The sequence below is a fragment of the Maylandia zebra genome, linkage group LG22 (assembly GCF_041146795.1).
Source record: "Maylandia zebra isolate NMK-2024a linkage group LG22, Mzebra_GT3a, whole genome shotgun sequence".
NCBI classification, from domain to species: domain Eukaryota; kingdom Metazoa; phylum Chordata; class Actinopteri; order Cichliformes; family Cichlidae; genus Maylandia; species Maylandia zebra.
The window spans coordinates 12896964-12914545 of NC_135187.1; the positions used below are offsets into that span (position 1 = coordinate 12896964).

The 17582-nt window shown below is 41.5% G+C and overlaps 1 protein-coding gene across 1 annotated transcript in view; it reads right to left on the reverse strand.

Moving 5' to 3' along the window:
• Nucleotides 1–17582, reverse strand: part of LOC101478849 (dolichyl-diphosphooligosaccharide--protein glycosyltransferase subunit STT3B) — a 105374-nt gene that overhangs the window by 22443 nt on the left and 65349 nt on the right. The window contains exons 4-7 of the mRNA XM_004548999.4: nt 12527–12592; nt 5214–5313; nt 3496–3594; nt 395–541 (exon numbers count right to left, since the gene is read on the reverse strand). Coding sequence (XP_004549056.1) covers nt 395–541; nt 3496–3594; nt 5214–5313; nt 12527–12592 — 412 coding nt within the window. The remainder of the gene's footprint in view (nt 1–394; nt 542–3495; nt 3595–5213; nt 5314–12526; nt 12593–17582) is intronic.

Sequence of the window (17582 nt, forward strand, 5' to 3'; positions counted from 1 at the left end):
CTCAGCATATCCTCGACAACTAACCTCAGTATTGCTGTCAGATGGAAGTCAGCGTCACTGACTCATTGACTTGTATCAGCTTTCAACACAAAGTTTTAGAGCCTCCAAAGTAATTAGATGTGGAAACAAAGTATATTGACAGCTGAGGTAAACAGCAGACTGACAGCCTACTCTCAGTGTAGATAAACAATGATCAGGTCCTACTGCAGCCGGGATTATGCAGTTGAAATGGAAGTGGTAAGAAAACAGAATTGACTGCTCACATCTAGTAGTGGTATTTTACACACTTTACCCTTTAAGATGATTTAAAAAAAAAAACCTCTGAGAACTGAAAACAAACAAATGACACTGCTTACGATGTATGGAAGCAGCATGTGCATCAGGACATACAGACCTGTGTATGTGAGATAGATCACTGTGAGGAAGACCACACCAGCAGCGAGAGAGACTCCGAGGAAAAACAGTGTCTGGAATTCCTGTCTGGTCAGCCTGTCCTTTAGGTACTGCAGGAACGCATAGGCTTGGAGGAGTGCAAACACACCTGAGAAAAAGACAGAAGAACGTGAGCCAACATACAGAGGAAACTCACACTGAATATTTGAGGAGGTTCCTACTGATGCTGCATTCTGCAGGGAGCAAAGCAAGCTTACACGGTCGAGAAGCACTGTGATTTTAAACAGTATACCCATAAAGCACTCAACAACAGCCCTGCTGGCTACTCACGTAGATGTGAAAGACGAATATTGCTGGACAGCATATTTCAAATGCATGGAACAAATGTGTGTAAATAAACCTTTCTCCTTTTATTGTCTCGTCATTCTTTTTCAGCCCCTTAGGTTATACTTGCTTTTCCCGTTTCCTTCCTCTGTCATTTTGTTGAGCTGTTTTTCCCCAGCGTGCCTGTGTTTGGCAAATTTGATATAAAAAAATTGAAAAGCGTGAAAAGATCCTGTTATCCCCCCCCGCCGCTCCTTTTTCATCACCTACCACCTTTCAACAAACCTTCTGTGATATTTCCCTGCTTTTCTCCACCCTCAGCGATCGCCTACAGCAGGTCTCACCCATTTCCAAGGTTAAGCCCCTGCCTGTCTCCTGGAGTGCCGCCATGACGCTAACACGCTTGTCACACCATGCCACTCTGCTTTCCTGCCTCAGGGGCCGACATCTCAGCGGTACCGACAGGTCCATTGCTCTGTCACTCTCTTCCTGCCTCCCACTGTGCTCCGTGAATGCTACCACCAGATGTTCTGAGCAGCTGCTACCCAGAGCGACATAAAACCACACTTGCTCTGAGAGCGAGCGGGGAGCCAAAAACGCAGAGAGGCAGAGATGATTTTTGATGGTGCATTCTTCAAAGCCTCTCGTAATGCTGTTTGTGTTGGAGAGATCCAGGAAAACAGGGACACTTCAGAGTACACCTACCTGCTGTGGCGTTAAGTGAATTCTCCAAAAGGCCTCCGCTCATCTTCTTAAAGCTGCCAACAACGTAAATGAATCGTGCACATATGTACGCACCCATCCATGCTGTCAGCAAGCAGATGGGGCTCACACTTGAGAGACAATACTCAACAAGCTTTAATAAGCTACCCACAAGCCAAAATGAACAGTGCTTAAAGAGCTAAGCCCATATGGGTGGCATGTAGGTGCTTACCCATATCCATTTCATAGATGTACCAATGTTCTCCTGCAGACAGAGCGTGACTATCACTGTAGGCACAAGGGGATTCAATTCCTGCAGCAGCCAACCACTCTTAGAGCATGTGCAATCACCAGAGGGTGCTTTGGACATCAACCAAGCCTGCACAGTTCCAGCTTTAATAGACAAACAACTGCAATAAGACCTAACTTTCCATTTGTGGCCAGAGTTTATAAACAAGTGTGTAAGTGAAAATGAACCTGCAATATCGTTCACTGTCAGCAGGAGGCGACACCTCTTGCTGGAGAAAGAAGATTGAAAAGAAGTTTAGTAAAAAAACAATTCTTTAGCTCACTTTATAGTTTTCCTGATGCCTTTCTCATCACACACACAACCAACCTGAGCCTGCTTCTGTCTGAAGGAAGGACAGTTTCTTCCTGTTAACAGGGAGTTTTTCTTTCCCAGTGTCGCCAAATTCTTTCTTAAAAGGGGCCACCTGATTGTTGTTTTTTCCCCTGTATTATTGTAGGGTCTCTACATTACAATATAAAGCACCTTGAGGCAACTGCTGTTGTGATTTGGTGCTATTTAAATCCAGATGAAGTGACTTGAAGTGAAATTCCAGGCCTTAAACACTGGGTTCAAATCTTATTTAATTGGCTGTAGCTCAGGAGGCACAGCAGGTCATCTACTAATCAGAATGATTGAACTTCAGATGCATTCATCTGAGAGTGAATGTTAGATAGAAAGCAGGTAGAAAAAAGTGCTTACGTGAATGGGTGAAGTACGTTGTACAAAGTGATTTGAGTGCTCGAGCAGAAAAGCACCATTTTATACAGAATGATATTCAACTTGCAAATTATGGTCCTATTTAGGGTAAAATATGATAAAGTAGGGCATGTTTCATGCTATGGCTACTTTGTGAGTGGCAGGTCACTAACTTATGAGCGCATTTCTTCAGGTTTTGATTCAGCACTGTTGTAAAGGTTATCACATTTGGAAGTGAAAGATGGGGTAAGCCCAAGAGGGGGGAGACAAACCCAGCCTCAGGACATAGACTAGTGTATTCCTTGTGCAGGTGCCAAGCACAGATAACGGGGAGAGTTACATCAGGAAGGGCATCTGGAATAAAATCTGTGCCAAATCAGATATCGGATCCATTCCCTGTGGTGACCCCTTGGGACACAAGGGAGCAGCCGGCTTACTCACTCATCACCTCTGGTTTCATAAATCCAAGATTGCAATGGGCATAATGCTCAGTCTGAGGCGTTAAAATGGGATATCACTAACTAACAGGTGATGTCATGGTGGCTACATCCATCTCTTATTTACAGTCTATGGTTGTGGCAGAAATTCCCTGACAGTCACAGCAGACAGAGTTGAAATAACAGCTTTGAATTATAATTATAATTATAATTTCTGCAATGCGTCCATATGATGAGCAAGGTCCTGAGAGATATATTGCTCAATTATTTTATTCAACCACATTTCACACAGTGTTGGTCTCCAAACTACTCTATTGAAATTCAAGGCACATAATAACTGAAGTGTTTTATCCGAGTTAAAGGGAACAGTCTGAACATTTGTTCAGTCAATATAAACATACTGATTAGATCAGCTGTTAGCACAAATAACTGCTTGTTCCTGCTTTAGGTAGGATAAAGAGAAATATGCTTTTACCTTCATGTATTTGTGACATCTGTTTATGAGTGAGTCATAAATTTGGAATAAAGAGCAGCAGTATCTTCCAAATACTGCTGACTTCATCATCAGGTGGCTTGAGCTTTGTAAAGGGGAACCTGTTGTTCCAGGCTGAATAGAGGATCATTCATACTGCAGGTACAGAGGATGAGACTTACCAGCAGCAGCCATGTGCTCACTCGTCCTGATTGGCTGGAAGCCGACGAAAGGGACCTGCATGGACAGTATGAGGCCCACAATGTAGAAAGTGCTGTAAGCTGTAGAGAGGAGAACAGCGGAGAAACAGGTAAAATCATTAAAATAAAACGACACTAAGAAAAAAAAAAAAAAGCACAATTTGGGTTCGACTGAGGGAAATCAACTTCGGTAGGGGTATTTAAAGTCTATTGATTTTCACTGTTGTACCTCAGAGGGAGCAAATACAAAATACCTAATCCAATGTCATTTACTGAGAAAATGGGAGTTGGCCCGGCGCGGTGTGGTCGGGAGGCCCGAAGTGAGATGACAGTGCTGAGAACAGTGCAACTCCCACCATTGTAGCTTCAGGAAACCAATTCGCAGATGCACCACTTTAATTAAGATTTCATACTCTTCCTGAAGAGTGTGCCTCGTTTTTGAAGTAGCTCTGACCGCCCTCAGCGATCTTTTTTTCTCTCCACACATCTGCTATTGACTCATGACAGACAGAGACGAATTGCGAGAGAACAGGCTACGAGGCATTTTATTAAACTAGGATTTTCTTTCTTTTTTTTTTTAAACCTCCCTGCTTTTTTTATGTGTTCCTTCATTGCAGTTGAACAACACCTGACTCTGAAAAGAGGCGGTAAGGAATAGAGCAGGTGTCTTTTTCTGTCATCGGAATAAGTCTACAAATATATTTCCCCATCTTTCATTTACTACGAAAAGCGGCATGATGAATGAGGCAGCTATTCTTGAGGAACAGGGAAGACTGTAGAAATTTTTCCAGCTCCTCTAACAGCCCTGCTTCACCAAGCAGAGTTTAATTGTTGTAGGAGCAAAGGTAGGTCAAAGCCCTCTTACGGTGAAGAGGCGATAATTTATTTTCAGTGCTCTCAAAGACTGTGCTTACCAGTTACAGTGAGTACAACATATAATCATGCAGAGATGATACTTGACATGGTATCATTTATCTTGACCACAATAGTGGCGTCTGCTGTGAATTCATCCCGAGCTGAGGACGGTGGAGGGTTCTCCGAGGCAACGGATAACGTGCTGGAGCCACCACATGCATTCGTGAAACTCGGATGTTATCTGTGGGATAACAAGCCTACCCACTTCACCGGTTCTCTACCTCCGGTATATGCAAAGAATAGAAAAATAAATAAAGAATAAAGAGGATCAGGTAGCAGGTGAATACATTTACTGCTAAGTGGTGCGTGGGTGTATAGATGTCTGCTGATGATGCTTGCTGTTGTGAGAGACGGGCACAGGCGTGACTGGGCATTTGAGCTTGTTTCAGGGTCAAATGCTCGGGCAGCCATGTTGTGAGATGCATGTGTGTATGCATGTATTTCTGTAATATACTCACATATCTATATTATTGCTAATATATATATATATCACTAAAGCACTTCTGGATGGATGCAAACTGCATTTCGTTGCCCTGTACCTGTGCATGTGCAATGACAATAAAGTTGAATTCTATTCTATTCTATGTGTGCATGAGCGGTCGTTTTCCTGTATAGTTCCCACATTCATATTCTAATGAGAGAAGATCTAAAAACACGAGCGAGTCTCCAATACAGAGTCGGGTATGTGGGCGAGTTTTAAATATCAAGCCGCACGGTGAAAGTTGTCGTCTCGCGCGAGTGCTCGCACGCTCTGTGCTCATGTTTGGCGTGTGTGACCATCTTACCGATATAGACTCTCCTACTGTAGCGTTGCATCAGGAGCAGCACAAACACATGCAGCGGGATCAGGTTGATAATAAACACGTAACCTCCCCACGCCGACACCTAGAACACAAATACACAGACATGTCAGTAAACGGACATTCATCATTACTCAGTTTTTTGTGAGTGGGTGGTGCCCGGGTGGTGCCCATGTAAAACACGGAGGTACCAATGATTTTGTCATGTATTGCTTTGTGGTCTCATGTTTGGCATTTTCATTGTCACTGTTTGGCGCTTAAAGCTGATCGTCAGCGAGCGGGTGTGTTTAACTTTGAAAGCAAGGACACTATTCTCATAACATGCCAATCAAAAGGTAACCACGCTCTAAATTATCTCTTTTTTCCCTTTAACTGGACCGAAAAGTCTGTCTTTGCATAAAGTAACTGAATATAGGAAACTGTAATATAGGTATGTTTAAGACTTCAATGCTCATTAAGTCATTAAAAAATTGAAGGAAAGAAAAAGAAAGAAAAACACATTTTTACGAGTGCTTGGATTTCATATGACATGACATATGACACTGGCACCAGAAGGTGACAGTCATGTGTCTACAAGCTGCTTGGCAACCATCACTAAACAGCAAAATCTGAAGAATACTAACAACTGCCGGGTGTCACACCAATACAGCCTGTGTGTTGCTGTGAGAGTCGGTGCTTGTGTAGAAACAGGAAAAACAAAGAACAATGCAACCAGCTGTCTAGTGTAAAATCCTATCTCTAATAGAAAGGCAAAACTGTGCAGTCATAGAACTAGAAGCATTAAAATGGCTCATGTAGGCTACGTTTTCCTCTGCAACAGTGTTGGAACCCCCAAATGAATGTTAAACATCTGGCAACATTCAATCTGTTGTGTTAATTCAAACTGTTCAAACCACTTAACCTCACGTTTCCTCACTAGCTTCAAACAGAAGTAGTCATAAACAACTGTTGCAAAAAGCATTTACTTTTGTCATCAATTACAATCAGCTAATGGCTCACTCTATATAATGTCAACCAAAACCGTAAAAAATGCCATTGCAGCGTCTCTGAGCTCGAGGCAATGACTATTACTGCCTTGGATCCTCTGACCAACCAAAACCTGAACAGACTAATTCAACAGATGTAAAATAGTCTTTACTGCTGCTTCACTATTAAATGCAGGCACACTGCTGTAAAAAGAAAAACAGACATATACAGATTCAATAAAAGGCTGGCAGTAATACTTTACATGTTAGATGCACCAATAACTTTAAAAGCGGTACTAAAATTATACAGTTTGAGGTCTGCTGGGTTTCACAACTGTGGATGTGGGGGCCATAAAACTATGGCCCCAAAAGTGGGGAAGAGAAGAAAAGAAAAAGAAAAAACCCATCACTGACAAGTTTTCAGTTGCCTGTACTTGCAAAGGGCAAATGGAAATGGTGAGAGCATTAGACAGAACATGATGGAGAAAAAGTGAAAGTACACAGTGAAAGCACAGCAGAGCGAGCGGCGGAGGAAAAGTGAAAGCATGTTCGTGCCAGAATGTGAAACCTCGAAAGAGGCCAAGAGAGCAGAGAGGGAGGAATCAGAATAACATATGCAAACTGTTTCACAACAGCTTTTGAGAGAGAGAGATCCCCCATTGTACCTGTTAAATGTGCTGAAAAGATCATTCATTACACTTTCACAATCACAGGAAAAATAAGCATGCGTCATGTCTAATTGATAAACGATAATATCCCGCAATGAATAAACAGAGCCAAAGGAAAAATTCTAAATAAGTTCCTCGCAAGTGTAATTATCTTTTGGCAGTCATTCGCATCTGTTCACTCAGATGTTGACAGTCAATTAGTAACAGGCGGACCGTGACTTATGTGGATGCAAGAGATGACTTCAATTTAAGTATCGTTTTCACTGTTGACACAAGGATGGCTAATCGAGTCCCTGCTGCTGACTGGCTGGGAACTAATTGTAAACATCACAGTAGGAGCACAGTGACAGAGGCTAGCTGCTGCACTCGACCAAATGCAACATGTCTGCTGTGTTTGCCAAACACAACATTATGTACGTGTGTGTCAGTTATGTCCGGCACTCCATTTTGTCACGATGATGCTACAAAGTCTATTTTGAGCAGCTGAGCAGATGTTTACATCCCTGCCCGTCAAGCCAATGACATTACCATCCAGGAAGCACTAGCAGCTAGCTCGAACCAATCGCAACATCGTCTCCAGCAAATTGTATAAGCATGACAGAGTCAGGAAAACAGATAATGCAGAGTGGGAGTTTGAATAATGTGGAAGAGTGTTTAATAATCAATATTCCCACACAATATAGAACCAAGACTAACTGATCTCCCTGAAGTATTAAGCAGCTACGGCTATAATAAAATGTAGCTCTAAACAGCTCATTAGGACTGCTGCTCTCTCCTGAATGTGCCCCTTTTTAAAGAAAAGGGTAATAAAATAAGTCCATATGTTGCTCGTGTTAATTTAAAAAAATAAAATAAATCAAGTATACCACCTCCTTCCATCAGGTTAAACTTAATGAAAACAGGCTGTTTAAAATATTGATCGCTCTGAATAGAACATTATTTAAATGCATTAACGACTCAAAGTTACAACAACACTTTTTTAAAAACTTGCTTTTCCGCTTTGGGTATAAGAGAATCAGGCCACAAGCGTGGAAGCGGAAGTCTGGAGAAATTCCAATGGCCTAATTGTTATTAACACAAAAAAGTGAGGTCACTATCATTTGTACTGATACTTTCAGCTGCTTCCCACGTTTCCCTCGGGGTTGCCACAGTGGATGGATCCACATGCTTCATTTGTCAAAGATTTTACGCTGGATACCCTTCCTGATACATTTTTCCAGACTGGGAGTACACCAGCTTGTCAGGCCCCCTGAGGGTGGGGGTCTCCCGTCCCAGAATCGATCTATGGACGAAATGAGCACATTTTTGTCTTACAGCTGTAGAAAATGAAAGGTTTAAGAGTTTCTGTACCAAATGAGCTGTAACGCAGGGCATACTGCAACATGGAGCCAGAAATAGATTTCCATGCTTGATATCCTGAGAAATTAGCACCAAGCCCAATATATTTTTAATCAAGACTTCTCTCTGAGACTACACTTGAGGATAATGATGCTTTGAGCTAAATGGTACAATAAGCACAATAACAGTGACTATGCTTCCATGTTTAAAGGTAAAATTCACTAAATAGCTTTAAATACATCACAAAACAGCAGAAAAAATATTTTTCTTTTAAACTGATAATGGCAGGTGACGAATTGCAATTAAGTCCACGGATTTGCACCATGGATTTGTCTAATGTTCATGATAAAAGACAATCCTGTGTGAAAGAGCAGGAACAAGCTCCATTTGAAATTATAGCTCTAAACAACAGTCTAGCCCGAGCTACAGGGTAACAGCAGAGGGCAGGAATCAGAAAATGTTTGGAGCCAAGTCTTTTAGCCGTTATCGCTCTCTGCATTTCATAGCTGGCTTATCTGATGACCACAGGGCCACTCTGAAGAGGCTATAGAGAACACAGCACGCAACACAGAGAAGGGCTTTACTCTGAATGGGTGTGTGCACGATGTGTGGACATCCATCTGTACACAAGTGTTTGCAGGCTACGTGCCCTCACTAGGAACCACTGATTATTTACAAAAAAAAACAAAAAAACAAGGAAATAAATTGTATTGTTCTCCCTCCATAATGCATACTGTGGGGCCCACACACACACACACACACACACACACACACACACACACACAAGACATGCTAGCATACTCACTCCACAGCGCTCCAAGTTCGTACTGGTGAACGACAGAGAGAAACACACCAGGGAGTTCAGTTCTCACTTCCCGCATGAAGGGAAAGAACGTATGCAATGCCAGTGGGAGAGACTGATTCACATATGATGAGTCAACCTACTGTAATTCATGTCTACAAGATATCTAATCTAATTATATTGATAATTTGGTATACATCAGCTTTTTCTCCCAGTTTTCCTTCGTTGAGAATGGCTTCTTGTGTTTTTGATGCTTGAATGATTTTAGTCAGTATTTTGGCTTAAACACAAACCAAAGAAATACACATGTGCTCATCTGAAAACGATCAGGTATGAATGAAAAAGCAGCTAATGTCCAAAGGAAAACGTCAAAACCTTCAGAAAACCTAGAGAACTTTCACTCAAGACTAACCTCAAAATGCCAAGCAAGTCTGGCTGACTGGAAGCAAAATATTAAGAGGGACAGCTATACACCTTTGCACAGTAATGTAATCTTTCAATTTTCTGTCATTTGGAGATGATGGATCAGTGTAACAGCTCATCACTTTCAAATAGAAGAATAAAATAATGCAAGAGGACTATAAAGTCGCTAAATGTACTGACAATGCAGTGAACTGACATAATCCAAAACTCAGGTACAGCCCTAGCATTCAGGACAAGAAATAAATACCTGATTAAGTGAAGGAGCTGCAGACATGCCCTGAAATTACAGGCTTCTTTACTATAGGAGGGTTTAAAAGTAAGAATAAGCCAGTGCTTCTGGATTTAACAAGCAGACAGCGCAGCTGATGCATGCATCTGTTTTTGCTCTCTACAGCTTTTCCCTCCTTTACTCCAGCCTCACCGCTGGAGGGTTGAAAGGAGGATTTTGCACAGCTGCCAGAAAGGTTCCTGTGGCTCCCGTCCATCAGTCTTTCCAACTGCTCAGATCCTCTTCTTAATCTCATCCTTCTCTGCCCCCTCTCTTCTGATTATACCAACATTTAGGCAGGGGATTTCACCCTCTGTCTCCATATATGCCTTGAAAATGACACATTCAATTAAGCCCCAGGGGAAAACATAGTTTTGGCTATTTCCTGATTAAACTGACAGCATCACATGATATAGTGGGTTAAAGATAAATAAATAAAGGCGGGTTAGCCAGTGTTTGCAGTTCTTTGTGTGCAATATGAGAAAGCGGGTGCTGTTAGGACCTTGGTGTTGTTGGAGATGTACAAACCTAGTGTCATCTGCAGAGGGAGGTTAGCTGCAGACAGTACAGAGAAACATTGGGGGAGAGAGAGAGAGAGCAGGTGTGAAGGAGAGGAAGTAGTAATAAGGAGAAAGAAGCATGGAGACACAGTGTTCCCTTCCATCTAGAACATCGCAATGTTTTCTCCTTGTGGTGTCTTATCATTCTGTATTTGTCACCATCTTTTTGCCCCCTGCTTATCTCTCCATCCCTTTGTCTCCATTCTCTCGTCTATTCACCCTTCCACTACTCTTCTCTGTAGTCCTATCTGTCCACACACCCACTGGACAGAGTCTGATCGATGAAGCTGGATTTTGGTAATCTGTTTCATTTGATATCTCTCCCACTGATGGCCACAGAGATTTAGTCTGGAATGAGCCAGAAGCCCGAGATTTCACAGGCACTCGTGACCGTGACACACACACCAAGAAAAACAATGCAAACAATCTGTCCCTGACGCACTGTGCTTGGACCGTCTTTTTATCTAATCCCTGTCATCAACTCCCTGGATGAGCTTGTGCCCGGATTCATAAATAAGGCAGGAAACACCGGATAAACCGTCCCTCCAAGTTTCCATGCAACACCATGTGACTGCTAGATTGAGTGGACAGCCACTCCAATGCTACCATCTCTGCTCCTCTCTCTTTCTTTCTTTTTTTAAATTATGGCCCAGTTCTGAATTAGAACGAACACACACACACACACACACACACACACACACACACGAGCATGCCAAGAAAGACAGGCTAGTTCTATGAACCAAAGGCAAAGGACCTTCTGTGTTTTGAACAGTTCAATCAGCACGTATTTAAATATAGTATTCAAGGATCTTAGAAATCGCAGACAAGAGCCGCAGGTAGCACTTTACAGACGTCAGCTGCAGTGTAAGAAAATTATTCCACAGCAGGGAGAAAGTCTGGCCGCCAGGATGAAGCACATCCTACAGCATGAGAACATAATGTCTCCTCAGAATCCACCGGTACCAGCGCATTCTAGCGCAACTATTGTGAAATGTTCTATTAGGAAGTTGCTTCATATATAATATAGACTCATGAAATACTAGGTATACCTTTCAGGTACGCAGTTGGACTCCCTTTTGCCTTCACCGCTGCCTTAATTCTTTGTAGCACAGGTTCAACAAGTTGCTGGAAACATTCCTCAGCCTCTGGTCTCCATTGACATGAAAGCATTACACAGTTTCTGCAGATTTGTCTGCAAATCACGTCAGTGATGCAAATCTACAATTGCACCACATCATTCCAAAGGTCTTCTACTGGATAGAGATCTAGTGACTGTGGAGGCAATTTGAGCATGTTCAAGAAACCTGTTGGAGACGATTCAAGCTTTGTGATGTTATCCTGTTGAAAGCAGCTATCAGATGATGTACACTGTGGTCATGAACGAATGAACGTGGCCAGCAATATTCAGGTATTTAAACAATTGTACACTTTGGTTGTAACGAATGGCTATGTGAGTTACTGTTGCTATCCTATCAGCTTGAAGCAGTCAGGTCATTCCCCTCTGACCTCTGGCATCAACAAGGCATTTTCGCCCAGAGTAAATGTCTTGCCGCTCACTGGATATTTTCTCTTTTTCAGGCCATTCTCTGTAAACCCTACAAATGGTTGTGTGGGGGAGAATCCCAGCAGATCAGCAGTTTCTTAAATACTCAGACTACTTGTTTCAAAGTCACTTAAATTTTCAACTCCAAGTTCAAACTGCATCAGTTTGAACTTCAGCAGGTATCCTGCCCATGTCTACATGCCTAAATATACAGAGTTGCCACCATGTGATTGAGTAATTAGATATTTAACAGGCAGTGGAACACGCGTACCTAACAAATTTGCTGCTGCATACATGTTAGTTTACATTTTTGAAGGACTGAAGCACAGAAATTGGAATGATAGGTGATTTTATGATCGTGATGTTATGGCAGTCATGCAAAAAAAAAAAATCCAATAGTAATAAATAGCAAGATAAGAAATAGAAAGAAATTGTTTGTCAAGAGTCGCTATTAAGAAGCCTGGAACCAGAACTGATAATCTTAATTACACTAGGCTCCAATTACTTTTATTATCGACTACACTGTATGGTCGTTAGAAGACAGGAAGTACGCCTGTTACAATTACTTTGAGACAATGCATTATGCATTTTATTCACTATAAAATGAAAAAAAAAAAAAACAAAACACCATACTAAAGAGGGTTAGCATCAATCAGTTTTGCAGGTTTAAATTAGTCAGAACCCTACTAAGTTACCCATTGTGTTTGAATTTGTATGCAAAATATTCTTACCATGTAGAAATAGGACAGACAACAGCCAATGGTCCAGAATACGGAGCCCGTCTTCACCGATTTGACCTAAGAGGACAAACAGAGAGCAGAAAACAATTCAAGCCTCAAAGCAGTTTTTTGACCATGTATAATTCAACATAAAAAAAGGATATGTATACCTTCTGTTATAATGACATTCGGCACTATTCAGAATACACCAGAAAAATATGATATGTGGGCATGGAGTGCAGACAGCCCTATGCCCTGCTGGTTTACTTTATTTGCTTTATTCACTGCTGAAACACCATCAAATCAGAAGCTTGTGTTAAAAAAAAAAAAAAGAGAGAGCTTAGTACACTTAGTATGGCTGAAAGTGCTAAAAATACATAAACTTCTTTCAAGGATTAAAAGTTAATAATCACAGCGCAATGATCATAGCCGATATGGAACAGCCAGCTGCCGTCAGAGAGATAAGGCTGGTTCAGAGTAGACCAGAGGCAACATCTTGTAAACAAGCTCTTCTTCCGAGCCACGGGGTGACACAGAAAGTAAGAGTACACATTTACATTAAAAAAAAAAAAGAAGTACACACACACACACACACACACACACACACACACACACACACACACACACACACACACAATCTTCACAACAGAAACGCATTCAACAGTGACCTTTAAAATGATCAATCTCAGAGAGACTACCAGGGAGAACGGCAGTGTGCGATGTTGTCAAGAAGCTTTATGGTAGCCAGCAACGTGTAAGATAAGCTGAAAATGGGGGAAATCGATAACTGCCAGACCAAGGTGGTCTCACCTCCTCAAGCTAGCCAGCCCATTGGTCAGCCAATCAACCCAAATGCAAAAAATTAACAGTCCTCGAGCAGTTCTTTACTTGGCAGATGGGGCAGGCTGCTCTATCTGATTATAAATCTCATCCATTAGAAGATAGATCTTAGCTTTGTTTGTGGGAAAAGTGACAATATTTTAAAGCCTCGTGGTGCAGTTTGGCTTGGCATGACAGAACAAATTAAGATGAGATCTTCTGCACTATGAGAGATGAGACAGATTTAATATTACATGCCCTGATCATTGATTTAATCCCACCACAAGCCCATTTATCTTCCTTTTTTTTTTTTTTTTTTTTTTTTAAACCCACAATCCAGTAATAACCACGGCCCAATTACACTGTTTTTTGGCAAGCTCATTGGGTCTATAATTTAAGTCAAGTCAAGAGAGAGACTTTGTATAAAAAGCACTTTAAGCAGCAAAGAGCGACGCTTTTTTTTTTTTTTTTTTTTTTTTAAATCAGTGTGACACACAAGCCAGTTTAAAAAAAAAGGAAAAAAAGTACAGGATTAAAATGATCACTTGTTTTTATACTCATACTCCACTTCAAAGATTAATCATCTATCAAAACAATTCTGGAAGAACTAAAGATGAACTTTATGGAAGTAAGTGGGTTGTTGTGTTGTCACAGTAAAGCTGCTCTTTTCTTTGTGTAGTGAGCTAGCATAAGCATTTAACAGTGTCACAGATGTGTAGTTATTCGAGTCCTTTCTAAGATAACATGACAAAGTATGCTCAAATCATCCAGGTAAAGAAATCCCCAAAACTGGATTCTGTTCATCTGGAGTTATTTTCAAAGTTCAGTTAGCTCCGGTCCTTTCATCTTCTCCCTTCTCTAGCATCTTGGACTCCAGTTGGCATTGATACCCTTTCTTCTGCCCTGGAGCTCCACAAAGAGCTGGAGGGCAGCTCCAACCAGAACCTGCAGCATATGCTAACATGCCAGACTTGCTGAGGCTGCAGAGCACAAGAAGGATACTGCCACACAGCTGCAGGTTGATTTCTTTTGCCATAATGAAGCAGCCGTTCCTGATAATTCTCAATATTTTACATATCAAAGTATTTTGCAAATCAAATATTTGCTGATAAGGGACTTTTAAATACAGCTGTTGAACTGTATTCTGTTATATTAGGCTTTTAGTTACTAATTTATGCAAATGTTTAAAAAAAAAAAAAAACTAGCACACACTGCCAAAGGCAGAACCACCACAACACAACACTAATCTTGTAAATGGCTCCACGCTGAGTCTACGTTTCTTTGTTTCTGAATGAAAACAAGCATTGTAGCAGAAAAGAATGGCAGTAGTTACTGTACAAGCTGCTGTACTCTCCTCAGAAAACATTCTCCTTCGGGTCAGGGCCAAGGCTAGCATGTAGCCTTTTGCTGTAAATGTATGTATAAAATTGTGTTCAACTGGTGCCTCTCCCCCTGCCCCTATTGCACTCCCTTTGTGAAGACAAACATTACACCGCGTGATTCGAGTCCAGCTAATTAAATGGATACTGAGAAAAAGAATGAAATTCCTGTTATAGCCATCTGTGGAGAGGACATGGGAGTCAGAACAAGAGAGGGCGACTGTGCAACCGTGTGCTGCTGTTCAAATTGGCATCTTAGCCATGCTGGGACTCTAGTGTGTGTGAAGGATTCAATTATAGATTATGTGAGGGTGTGTATGTTTTAGGTTTGGGAAGGGTGGGGGTAAACAGAGATTAAACAAGTGGTGCTGAATGGGTTAGCAGCAGATGAAATGAGTCTGTTAATGAAGATTGGGTAGGACTGGAGGGAACCGCTCCGAGTTTCCACCACAGAGTGGAGAGGACAGGAGTAAACAGAAATTGAAAAAAAGGAATCAGCAAATAAAATAGAGGAAGAGGAAGTAAGGCGAGCAGAACACGGAAGAGGTGAGAAAAAGCAGAACAAAGCAAGAGCTCAACAATGGCAGGGACAAAGAAAGACAGACAATTAAAGGGAGACAAGATGGAAGCAAGACGGAGGAGGAGGAAAGGAAAATGTAAGAGACAAATGTGGGTAAATGAGAATGATAATGGGAGGCAGTGGTGCATGGCCAGAATGATTGTTTTTCGAGGCCCTTGCCAAATAGATTGGAGGACTGAATTGTACTAGGTGAGTGCAGAGGGATTTCCCCCCCCCCCCTGATAGCACTGCTCTGTTGATAACACGTCAACTTAAGAGGTGAGGGGTGCCACGAGGAACACCTGCCTTGCTTGAAGATTTATCATCCATACACACAGGATTACAAAAGACCATTATAATGATGCAGAAACAAGCAGATGTCCCCATCGCAACCTAATACAAAAGCTGAGGTACAACAAATGGTTATGGAAGAGTTTTTGGACCAGTCTCGGAAAGTTAGAAGGTGACATCATGATTTGGCAAAGGCTCTTTAAACAGTGACTCATTGTTTTCATTCTTATTGTTAAAAACTTTTTCTTATAATTTAATTCAGGAAAGACCGATCTGAGGAGCATTACTTAAGGTAGAGCAGTATGCAATAAAGCAATATGTCTGTGGAGGTTCTCAGTCATCCAGAAATCCAGTTGTCTCCTTGAAAAGACAGTCGGATTTCTTTACGTTTGTAAAGAAGTTTCGCCTCTCATCCAAGATGTTTTTTTCCTCTTCTAATTGACGTAGAGCCACAGGTATTTAAACCCTAGTGGGCGATGTCCCCTTGGAGGTGGGTGCTGAGGGTTGTTGATTTCTTATCAAGTTCCCAATGGTCCCAGTGATGTAAATTTTATCATGAGACATTTAGCACGAGGGTCTGTGCGGACATGTGCGTTCCCGCGTGTTTTTATTTATTTATTTTTTCACCCAAGTGGTGCACTTCAAATAAGTATAACAGGAATGACTTCTTGGCCAGTGGCTCTCCAGCTGTCCATTTCCACAACATACTATAATGAGTGAACTTTCTCTCCCTGGTGTTGTAGGGTCCTGGTTTCCCCATGTTGGTATTCTAGAGGGTGGTGGGAGTCAAAGAACAGGTACTGATCTGTGTTTGGACTTCCGATAAACTTCAGAGACTTCGATCCATCTCAATAAGCACAGCCCAGTCCATGACCGGTAACCTGTTTTCTCTTTGTATCCTTCCTGGTGAACAGTGGTGGTGTCATAAGTCACCACCTGTCAGCCACCAACAGTGCAGTCTTGAGATCCCTCACCACCGGTCAGGTGATTTGACCCACAGCTTTGGTGATTAATCAATATCATTTGTTCCTGTTAGACCAGCTCTAAGGGGACAGCCCCCCCACTTGTGGTTAAATACCTGGGGGATGACTCATTTGTTCTACACCTGCAGAGTATTCTTGGATGAGAAGAGAAGCTTCTTTAGAAACCAAAAAGTCCACCTGCCTTCTTTTTAAGCACTTAAAAATGCCATAATGCAGTTCATCCAGATTCAGTGCAGAGCCACAGCTCACCTCAAGCTCACCTCTTACAAATATTCACTCGACTGCAGCTCTCTGCTGAGTTTGCAGTCTTTTCTGCTAAACTCATCTCAGCTAAACTTTTTTCTTCTTCTTTTTTCTTTGCCATTTCATTTCAGTATTTATTAGCAAGTCAAATGATTTCTCAAAGATGTCATTTTTTACAGCCCCATATGAGCTGATAAAATCATTGTCATTTGTTCTTTGTTTTTAGTCATTTAATCTAGCTCTGGATGGTAAGGCCAAAAGTTTGTGTCAAAAAAAGATTCTGGTGGTTTTACAGTATATCAGAATTGTTACTACTACTACTATTCTTGGATAAGAAGGTCTTTACATAGAGAGCTCTAGTAGCCCTTTTTCTGAGAATATATTTTAAAAAATTGTCAACATTTAAAAAAAAAGTACACAAAATTACACAACCATACAAATGATCACACATCTGACATAAGGAGGCTATTTGTTAACAGGCTGCCCGTTATGCTTTTCACTTGTTGCCACCGTTTTTAAAGTCAACATATGGCTCGTTAGTGTTAATGCTTTTATACTGGAGCTGTGTGACGCGACAAAGAATCACATTTGGATGTGTTTTTTCCAAACTTTGTGGCACAAATTATTCAGTCATTGGGGGGGAAACACCTGTTACCGTTGAGTAGCATATTATCTTGTGTGTGAGGAGCTGCCAAAGCCGCTGGCTGCAGTCAAAATCCAGCATAAAAGCAGAGGAAGCAGGAATGAAGCAAAAAACATTATCAGTAAAACCAACCAAGACAAACTTCCAAACA